The 12,056-nt window shown below is 35.6% G+C and overlaps 1 protein-coding gene across 1 annotated transcript in view; it reads right to left on the bottom strand.

The window, feature by feature from the left end:
• Window positions 1-6,197: 6,197 nt before the first annotated feature.
• The window catches only part of LOC126476412 (midnolin-like), a 246,453-nt gene continuing 240,594 nt past the window's right edge, over window positions 6,198-12,056 (bottom strand). The window contains exon 7 of the mRNA XM_050103540.1: window positions 6,198-9,570. Coding sequence (XP_049959497.1) covers window positions 9,305-9,570 — 266 coding nt within the window. The 3' untranslated portion in view covers window positions 6,198-9,304. The remainder of the gene's footprint in view (window positions 9,571-12,056) is intronic.

Below are 12,056 nucleotides of genomic sequence, written 5' to 3'. Positions count from 1 at the left end.
TCAGTTACTGCCATTAAAACTATTGAAAAATACTAAAATGCCTATCAATACATTCCACACAAAGTGGAAAATAAGCTTTTTGTTTCAAACTTCAAAGTAATATTCAGCCACTTTTCAACAATTAATTGTTTCTTATATTGGCCTTGCATTATTTCCCGGATTGCTGACCATAATCCTTGAAACTGTTGAACGTCCAAGTAGAAACTCTGGGTAGAGGTCCGACGGAATTGCCAGTTGCAAGGCAGCTACAATGAAACATTTGTAATGGCATAAAAGTAGGACAAATATCTATAATAAGTGTTTTTTTAGAAAATGATGTGCAAAAAATGTGGAAGAGCATTAAGGATTGCTGCTGCAAAAATTTGAAAAATCAGGCTGGCAAAAGTGGAGATCAATCAAAACCCAGAAAACATTACATTTATCACAAACAACTCAGTTCTCCAACAGTAAGTATTGCATATTGGCTTTTTTAGGTTCCTATTCATAAGCAAAGATGCTAGGATTTGTAATAACCACATTCTTTGGACAATTTTAAATTTTATAAAAAATGAAATGGTGAAGCAAATGTAGCCTCTTTTGTAAACATATATTGCACAGCCCTTATGAAATGCATAATCTGAAAAGAAAATTGTCAAATCAGAACTTACAGCATCATTGCATATAGATAATTCAGTAAAAATCCTTATTAAATAACCTATCTAAAGAACAGTAGATAATTTGCCTATTGGCTGAAGTCTAAAGATCATGATGATATCTTAGCATTAATATGTCCTTCGATTTTAGTTGTCTTGGTAATGGTTGTCACAGTAACATGGTGGTGGTTGCATAGCCATAGCAGAGAGCAGGGGTTCAGTTTTGGTGGTTCAACACCCCCTACCTCCAAAATGTTAAAGCAGCGACGATTTCTGTGGTCTCCTAGTTCACTGTATGTGAATGTTGGAATGGTATATTACTGCCATTTTGTATTCCGTTAAAAGTCTAGTGCATTACAAAGACCATCCATTGAACATGCCACGCCACCCCCCTCCCTACCCAAATCAAATGTTGGCTACACCGATGGTTGCCATGGTGCTAAGGTGGGACATGTACGAGACACTGAGAGCACAAGTGAACTAACACTGGGGAAGTCAAGATGGGGGAAACAGGCCTAATAATAAGGGCTCACAAAGAACGTTTTTCTGTGATGCATTGCAGCCTTTTAACATGCATGAAATGTAACTGAGTTTATAGAACAATATTTTGTCATTGATACATTAAAAATGTTAATTATATATTAGAATATTAGCAGTTTTGTTGTGGGTTACTCCATTTTTCACTCCGAGTAGTTTAAGATTCTCAATGACACATCCGTTAGTATGCTGATTATTCATGCTGTACAAAGTCCATGAGATTATATGTGATATAATAATATAATAATAATAATTATTATTATTATTATTATTTTTTCTCTCTCTTTCCTGTCTCAGACGTTATGTCTGGTTAAAACTGGAAAGTGATGGACCTTGATCAAGCGTGACTTCCTTTTAACTGTACGGTATATGTTACATTGCATTTAGGAACTTTCAGGTAATTTAACATGTATCAATTACAGATTTCTGTAGTTGTACATATGTTTGGATGTAGCTGCATTGCGTTGATGTACTGCTGGATATTGTGCGGTACGACTCCTGTAGTTGACAGTATAATTGGTATAATGTCAACTTTATCCTGATGCCACATGTCCTTGACTTCCTCAGCCAGTTGGATGTATTTTTCAATTTTTTCTCCTGTATAAACATCATTCTCCAGTATATTTTGTGGTGCATACTTGGATGTGGGAACGTATTGTTTTATTAGTTTATGTTGTATGGCAAGTTGTTGATTTATTATTATTATTATTATTATTATTATTATTATTATTATTATTATTATTATTATTATGCACTGTACAGATTACATGTAACTTTCACTTGGAGACACTTTTAAATTTTTGTAGAAATGATTAAGTGGGGGTGCATACAGAAGCAAACTGAGCAGATCATCCTTTTTTGCCTCTGTAATTACATGTCCATTAGACAGTTCGAGATTGCTGATGCATGTTGATGTTCGTTTGGCCGCATCAATTTCCTGAAACGGCTCTTTGCTTTGGTTCAAGTATTTATACCATATTTTTTATCCACTGGTTGCTTCAAACCACAACCATTGTAATTTACAATTGCCAGAAGATATTTTTCGATATGTGATGTTCCTTTAGTAGTTTTGTTGAGAAAGAAACATCCCACATTCATCATGATTACCTTGAATGAATTCCTTTTATGGCACTCACTACTACTACTACTACTACTACTACAACTACATTCCAGTGTTCAGGAAGGTAAATATTAGGAAAATCCTTTTTTTGTTTCTGAAACAAGCCAGAATCCTGATCACAGGGCAGGTACAAGTGTCCGCTAACTAAAAACTTATGGCCTATTTCTTTCACAGAGAACTCTGAGCTGCTTACAATGTATTGGCACAGTACACCAACTTTGATGTTGGTATTTTCACCTCCACTCTGATCAGAGTACATAATTAGTTTTACAGTCCTGACAAAACTGTATGAAATACAGCAAACAAGAACCAATTTCTTGGGGCCCTCTCGACGCAATGAATTCATTCCACGGAAACATGTATGCATCATCATTGTGCATATTGTGGATTCTGAAGCAATATGTCCACAACTGACATTTGTTATAGCAGACTCCAGTTGAGATGACTGGTGGAGACAAAAGTTTTCATCAGATCAAATATCACTAATGTTACCATCTGATTTGCTAAGCAAAGCATCTCTCTAAACCTGCCTGTACATACTCAGCCTTTTACTGATGGAATTCACGTTCTGCAATTAATTCCATTCTACATGTACATCGATTCTCTCCTTATTATCGACAGCTGTTTTTTACCTGCAAAGCATCGCATGTTCGACAAGAGTCAGGCACTGGTGAAATGACAAATTGCAGTTTTCATAAAAAATTTGTGGAAAATAAAATGAGAAACGGGCATTTGCTTCTCTGCACAGTACAGTGAAAACATGATTGATAAATTTAAACCTGGTTCTAAATCATTTCTACCATTATTCTTATGATTCGCATAATGGCTTTCTGAAGCCAGAAATTTTTCTATGAAACGTTTTATTACATCAACTTGTGGGGCGGTGTTTTATTACCAGGTTCACTTTTACCTCTACCATTACGAGGTGGGGTTGCTTTTTCCCCTTTATTCTTGAGCATCCTGTCAATTCTTCTGGCAGATACGGCTAAAATATTCTACAAGAATCTTTTGCAGACTAGTTTCAGACCCATTTGAATTGAGCAATACTATTTTTGTCTTCTCCATGCATAAATGTTGCTGACCTACATAAGACCATGCATTATCAACAACTTTAATCATGGTAAATAGGAAAGCCAACTGCAGATCATAGCTGCCTAAATTATGAAACTCATTGTACACTTTTGTTCCTACTGTTCTTCATTGATGTTATTGTGGCAGTCGTACCGGCACAAACAATCGCTTGTGGTCTGCAATTCCTTTCGAGGTACACGGTTACCCTTACGGTTGGCATACTCTTGACCTAGAGCTCTCCGTTCTTTCCAAACGTTACAAAGCCATTTATCTACATTTCTAAGGCGCTTCTTTCCTCAGCTCCATATCATGGCATCGTCATTTGTCTCTCGTACATCCTCTAGAAAAGTAGTTGCTGCAGCCGTGCTCACTTGCTTTTTTCCTGGCACTTCCCCATTGAACGCAAACATCTCTGTAATAAAAATATCCATCCTTCAACGTAATATTAACTACACGACAGTAATGATCAACGTGGGCATTGGTACCCACAGGTGAAGCAATTGCAAAACATGACTCGGCCAGCAGTAAAACATTGCTGTACACATAACATTAAAAGTGATCGTTACTTGATTACACAATATAGCAATAAAGTATTGTTTGTATTTCATCGTGTTTTCATATGGAAAACAACTTGCATTTTGTGAACAAAGTCACCGTTTCAAATATGCCTACCTCTGGACGTCTTTTAAATATCAGCACGTTAGTGTATATTCGACAATGATACCCACAAACAAAAGAAAGGAACACAACAACTAACCTCGCAATTGCTCCTCCACACTTTTCAAAAGGGCTGCCCGACAGGTCTGAAATGCTACTGAGCCACACATGGCCCACATTCACATCTTTGGATGGCAGAACATGCCGCATTGAAGGAAGCGGCCATATACGCTTTTTAGTGTGGCCACTGCCAGGCGAATTTTTGAAGCTGCTTCATTTGATGCTCAGCATCCTGCTCTTTTTTTTATTTAAAAAAGGCAGCTATAGCCCTATGCAGCAGTTATAACTTTCAAGAATGTTTGTTCTGGTATCAACACTGACATACTTCTGATTAATTTCAGATTTTTTGTTAAGCTACTTTCCATTAAGTCATCAATGGAAACATCAGACAACCAGCTACTGAGTAAAATTCATAAGACACATTCTACAGCCTTTGTGAAACGAGGCTACACACAACAGTAAGAAGTAGTACTCTAGTAAACACACTGGACAGGGTTCAGCACACTACATGCTGTATAGTAAATGGCAGAATTCAACATACTGCTGAGCCATATTCATATTTCATAACTAATAGAGGATCGCTTCTATGGCCGTTTAATTTCATTTGATTGTCTATGCATTTTAAATGAAAATTATGTAATTAAAAATGGTTGGGATTCTAAAATGTATAAACTGAAATTTTATTACTCCCAGATAATAAAAGAAACAACTGCGAGGTTTCTCTTATAATTAGTAATTTCCATTTCTCTTCTTTGAAGTGAGCAAGCAACTTATTGTTAAACTCAAGTCTTCTGTATCATTGGTTTCATTCACATAGTCCATTTAAAATAACAATTTTAATTTAGTTAAGTGAGGTATGTATGTGTACCATACAACCATGTTTGAAGGAGGTGTGCTCCTTCAGTTACAATTAATAAAGCATACTTTTTTGTTTAAGTTTATCTTGGAAAAGTGGCATACTGCACTGTGTGTAGCAAAAGTGTTTCACTGGAAACTAATGTCTTCTCTGTCATTCTTACAACATGACAAATTATGAAGACTACGTCAACTCTTACCTTCCAAATGCCATACCATTGATGAGATTACCTCTAGTACACATATCCAAACGGCAATAGTGAATAATCGCACTTTTGTTCCATGGCTCCTAACTACTACTCCCTAAAAAACCAAGTTAGTGTTTACCGACTACACCACAATTCTGTTATTTTACAGTCACGTCATGTGTCATCAACATTAATTACTGTCCATTATTCCTCAAGAGTAACTAAGCTTTCCAGAAACAGTTCTTAAACTATCGGACTGTATGGAGCAAACTGTTTTATTTGGGTTGACGCGGAATGACTGATTCCATCTGGTAAATGTGAAGGAAGTTTTATCCAAGAAGTGTGTTTTCCATAAATCAAGAGGACAATTACGGAATGTGTCATGTTAATGGAAGTATGGAAAGCATTTGTGGCATGCACATCATTCTGTGGTGATGAAAGGACACAGTTACTCTACTAATTATTAATTATTATTAATAATTATTAAAATTTATTGTCAAAATTTATTATTAAAATTTATGTTAACTGACTTTTGTTAGCTCATAGTAAAATATTTCATCATTTCAAATTAAAAACTCAGGACACTTGAGTAATATTCCACAACACAGTATTTATTATTTAATTGGTTTTCAGCTGCTAGCTAATAATAAAAATTTAATTTGAAATGATAAAATATTTTACCATGAGCTAACAAGTCAGTTAACCCAAATTTTATTAATAATTCAACAGTTAAGGAATTAGCAGAGTAACTGTGTCCTATTATCACCACGGAATGATGTGCATGTCACAAATGCTTTCCACATTGACATTAACACAACATATTCAGTAATGTGTCTCTTGATTTATGGAAAACACACTTCTCAGATAAAACTCTTTCTGTACATCTACCAGATGGAGTCAGTCATTCGGCATTAACCCAAATAAAACATTTTTCCTTCCAAAATAATTTAAATATTTCACATCTATGACAAATGTGTCTTTCCAAGGGCATTAGTCTAGAAATTTAGTTTTATAGTTTTCCATATAAATTTCAGAAGCATTTTAAGGAAGAATTGGTAAGAAAATAAAATAGAGAAGAAACCAGGAAGAACAAAATTTATTTACTCTAATCGACGTAAAGTGAAGAACAATTGCCTTGCAGTGTAAGTTATCTCCATAATTTATTATCGTAAAAATATGCCTTACTTCTACATGACCTTTGAACACAACATCGTCCAGTTTCCACTTCGGCACATATATCCTTTAACTGCTAAATGGGATTATATGGTTGATTTATTCCAGACTAAAAAGAAATCACAGCACAATTCTCACAATTTCTTTCATTTTAATATGTGAACTGGTCACTGAACTTCATTCACAAATAATAGTAGCTATAATAATGTATGACATGAAAACGGCCAGTATCTCTCACTTTAAGCAACTAAAGTGATTTGTCACTTGAACTGATTTATTTACAAAATTAAAGAAAATTATTTCCAGGAACTAAATGCCAATAACCATTACACTATTTGTTACCCTACTTGAACAACCATTCTTAAAATGCGATTGTGTATGAATTTGATTCCATGACTACAATGCTCTACAGATGTTAGATGTATTTCACTACAAGCTAGAGAAACCCAAGTAACGAGTGAAGAAAGCTTCCACTCATCTACACCAGAATTATTCTGAATTCCATACTAATATACATATTTTTTTCTTACTATGCAGCTGTGAAGCATTACTTTCATGATACATGAAAGCACATGCAGTTTTAAATTTTTAAAGAAACTTAAATTTATGGTGAAATTCAACTTAACTTTATCTATGATTTGACAAATCTACTGATTTACCTCTCTTCCTGATATTTATTAAGTCTGGAGGTAGACAATTTGAGTAAGACCACAGACTTTCTATTTAAGTCTGAGCAATGTTTGCAACTTTCTCAGAATATAGCAGGGGTACTGGTGTTTTACATGTGTGAGTGTTCTTTCATTAATAACCTCTCCAATCTTTCCAGTAACTGATATTCCATGCATTACTACTTTCTTAAATCTTAACCACATTACCAGTCAAATTATAAACAATTTGCCAGTGTAGAAGAGTAGTGTACTATAAATATTTAGACGAAGGCAAGCGAATTACAATTTGAACAGATAAAGCTCTCCTTTATATTGTTTACATAAAGCTTAGAGTGTACTGGGCTCCTGGTTTATATGTTGTTATATATCACACTTTAATGTACCTCTGTCAAACAGTCTTAACAGAAAAGCTTTCAGATTAAATAAATCTTTGTTGGTTTAAAAGTTCACCTTCCATAAGTATTTTTATTGAATTTCATCACAAAAATCTAGTTTCTTTTGTCTTGGTTGTATTCAACAAAGTGTTAAATTATTTAAGTTAAAACAAAGCATTTAGGACTGATTTGTACATTACTATCTTCATCTTAAAATGAAATTACATAAAACTAAAACAAATTTAACAACATAATGAATATATGTATCTCTCTCATACTAACTGTTTTACAATGCACGAGAAATATGAATGCAAAGTTAAAACATACATACAATGCAAGATACGACTGTTTGATACTCAATATATGTAAACATTCTACAGTCATCTTCAGAAATGCAATTACAGTGATATAATACATTACACTATACAGTATAATACATTGTTAATATATCTTGCTCCACTTTCTAAAACAAATTCTCTGTAGTGAGTCACTCCACAAGAACTTTTGAACTAATTGGGACACAAACTAGTATTGATATGGAAAGTCACAGAATGCGGCTTCCACTAAACTATCGATGGGCTTGACATTCACAGAAACGAATAAACCTCCATTTTCTGAATCACTTTCTTCCCTTCACAAGGAAAAAAAAAATAAAGTACTTTACATGAACTCTTATTACAGGTTTTCCTCACACACACACACACACACACACACACACACACACACACACACACACACACACACAGCCTCAATGCTTGAGCTTTCCTCAAGTTTTTGAAACAATGCTTTTAAGAGGGGCGCTTCGATCATGCAAATTACGATGATTTAAACATGCTTTACTATCCTCATTTTCATCCTGAAATGATGCCAACATTTTCTTTTCTTATTTTTAAATCTAAGGGATCTATTAGTGCAGTAGCATGGTCGTATTTCCTCTCATTGCTATTTTTTCCTCCACAAGTAATTTTACAGGATGTGAAGTTAATGCAAATCTTTTAATGGATGCAGCTATACATGCACACAAAATCCAAGCATTACAAAAAATTTAATAATGCTTCAGTTCCATCCAGTACAACTCCTTCATTGCTGCCACAGGAACTGCATATTTTCTTAAACAATTGTTACTCAAAAGACAGCTGTATCTCAAAGCAGATAGATTACACTACAGAAATATAACAACATTGCCCAGGAGCTAGAGAATTTCATAATGAACAACAGTTTTTCAAGCACTCAAACAGAAATGGATTTAAGCTCCAGATGCATAAACACACAAGAAAAAATTACATAAACATTCTTTTTTATCAGCATTTATTCATTTAGTCATTTTTTAACCTCCAGGAGTTTTCACCGGAAAGAGCAAATCTAACAATTTTTATTACACTAAAATGCATGGCCCATATAAAGGTATCTGCAAATACATACAAAGACATCGGCAAATAAAGAGGAAACTTATTTTTAAACTGATGTTCTTATTAAGTAAATGAGTAACTTCGGTCCTTCAAACTTCAGCAGCCCAACTCTGAGCTTTTAATAACAGAGGTAGAAATCTAAGAACACACTTATTAGGAAACTATCAGTAGGAATAGCAAATAAATATACATAATTCATTCTTGCACAGTACATAAAGTGTAGCCTTCTTGGAATAAATGAGAGGAAAACAACCTCACAGCACAGTTTTCATGTAACACACATTACATTACAAATCACATCTTCCTACAAGTGAATGGTGTTTAAGTCTTAACTCTGAACAACAGGCTATCGAGTACTTGAAAGCTTGCACATTGACGAGTGTTTCATTAATATCTACCAAAGAAATTACCGGAATACATAAAATTCTGTGGTATTGGCTGCAGCACAAGAAACACCAGAGTGACTGACCTCCAACTTTTGCAAGCTGGAGAGACTTTAGCTCCTCAGGTAGGCACCTGTGCCTGTCCCATTACACAGGAACACCTACAGTTGCTGCAGGTCAGGCTACTACAGGCTCAGGTGGCCCCACGTCTGCAGTAGTGGTACTCGGGGCACTCTGCTCTGCAGAATTTGTTGTATCCATCGGCTCGACACCTGACTGTGGGGCCAGCTGCTCAGACTTGGCAGACCACTGAGTTGTGTAGGGTGCTGCCCTAGCTTCGCGTCTGGCACGTCTGCGTGCTCGCCGTTCTTCCATGATCAGGCGCAAGTGTTCCATCTTGCCACGAGTCGCCTGGTTCTCTCGAGAAAGGTTTGCAGATTCATCTGTAACAGTTTGAACAACATTATGAGATCACTTGTTTACTTTAGATTTCTAACACAGAAAGTTACATTATTTAAAGAAGACAATAGAATTAAGAATTATGCATTTTCACACACACTAAAATGTAAAGTACTAAACCATTTTGGTATTCTCGATACATAATTACGGGAGGCATAGTTATCTACAGGTGACCCATTGCCTGTCGTCACCTTGTGGACTTTCCATTATCAGGATACAACTTTTACCTAATTGAAAATTCACTACTTACTTTAAACTGTGCTTTATTACCTGTTCTGTCTACAAGTAATTTTACAGGCTCCCACTCTAACGGTGCTTTCAAGTATTCAAACAACCAACTGCTTTACAAAAGTCTTCAGAAATGCCTCTAATTTTTCATCATTTTAAGATACATCACTGCACACTGACTCCTAGGAGCAATACACAAATTGCTTACTGCCTGGATGGGAAGAAGAACATTTAATGTCACCTAACACCCGCCAAGAAATAGCCCTAATCCATATTGGTATTTTTAGTTCATTCTCTGTAGCATTTGCACAACAAATATAATGATGTGCACTGAATCATTTTACAATCACATAAAATATACACGAGTAATTCCTACCCACCACTTTTTAAATGTTACAAAAATAGAAATTATTCTACAAAATGAAAGGACTTGTCGAGGAGAAGCTTTTGTCACTGTTTTCAAATTTTACTTTGTTGTCTATCAGACATTTTACATTGTGCACCCAGAAAATAAGTTCCAGTCATGTACAGAGATCACAAGATTAGTTCAGTAGGAATGCACAAGCACAGGAGCAGGTTGTGATGTGTGGGAATAATGCAGTGCAGTTTTAGTCTTCCGACAGCAATGGTTACCACATAGTGCTAGGATAAAATGGCTGCTGCAGTACTGTCTCCCACCAACTGTGAGGTTTGTGCAGTTATCAGATTTTTTTTTGGAAGGCCATTTGCTAAAGGACAAATCAATATTACTGGCCACGATTGTAGTTGCTGACCAGGCCTGCTGACACCAGAATTGATGGAAAGGGTGTGGCATGCATTTTTACAGATCCGCTGCTTAATAATTTCAGAACTCTCGTCAGTTACCCCAGATGTCTGACAAGATGTTGCAACGAAACTGTCTCCTGGTGGCTCGCTTTTCATAAAGTGTGTGCAGGATAGGTGTCAAGGCAACTGACAAATGAACATACAACCAGACATCTGACTACAGCATTGACATTCCTGCAGCAGCATACAGAGGGAGATGGCAAATTTCTAGACCATGTTGTCACTAGGTATGAAGCAAGGCAAGACATGTGGGATGTTGACAAAACACATTACACTTGGGCATGATAATGCAAGACTATACAACCAACGCCACATAAAATGTGTGATCAGTTTTGATGGGAACTCTTTGACCGTCCATCCTACAGCAATTCCTTCCCCCAAGTCCCTCATTTCTTCCCTCTAATGAAGCTTTTGCTGGCAAGAAAATATTCCCACGACAATGCTGAAATGCAGATTGAAGCGACTTCGTGGCTCCTGAAGCTAGTGGCAGACTCCTATGACATGAGAGCACAACTGATGGTGCAGTGTTACGATATACGCCTTAACATTTGTTGTGTGATGTTGAGAAGTAGTCACGGAACCTATGTAAATATTCCAATAAATATTTCATACTTAATGATTTTTGTTTTCTTTGTCATCAGCACTTACTTTAGAATGCACATTGTGTATCGGGGTACATGAGCAAAAGATTTGGTTGCAGCACTGTGTACCTATTTTTGTGCTAAAGACAATCTTAATGTGGAGCAATGAATATCTTTTTCTGGTATTGTGATTATGTACATCATTGTTTCTTTTGAAGTGCAGTGGATTATTTACATCCAACTTCATGAGGTAATAAATATATCGAGAAGCAGTAGTCAAAATGCCCAACTCAAACAGATGTCTGCGGATGATCTTAGGTGATTGTCACAGAATATTCTTACAGCATATTTTTAGGCAATGAGGACTGACTGACTTTCTTAAAATTGAGTTATCCCAGAACACAATTCCATATGACATTGAATGGTAATATCCTAAATATGTTAATTTACTGATTTGTGCCTCCAACATTTGTAACAATTTGAAGACCAAATGTGGCTGAAGTAAGTTGTTTTAGGACTTCTGGAATGTGCTTTCTCCAATTTAAAGTCTTATCAGTACCTAAGAATTTTTAAGTTTCCACATTTATTTATTATTTCCTCACCACGTTTTACACTTTTCTTTGTTGTCGTACCTCTACCTTTAGATGGGAACAAGCAAATTTGTATCTCCACAATGTAGGGAGACCATTCACAGAACACCAGTGTATGGTCCTGTTAACATTATTTACCTTTTATCTGTTGTATGTATGCTTTGATTGATTACAATACTAGTGACATCGCAAAAAGAACTAATTCTGCTTGTTGTACATTGGATGGAAAAAATAATAGTGGCCTAA

The sequence above is a fragment of the Schistocerca serialis genome, chromosome 1 (genome assembly GCF_023864345.2).
Source record: "Schistocerca serialis cubense isolate TAMUIC-IGC-003099 chromosome 1, iqSchSeri2.2, whole genome shotgun sequence".
In the NCBI taxonomy this organism is placed as follows: Eukaryota; Metazoa; Arthropoda; class Insecta; order Orthoptera; family Acrididae; genus Schistocerca; species Schistocerca serialis.
This window is presented reverse-complemented; position numbering and strand designations above follow the sequence as displayed.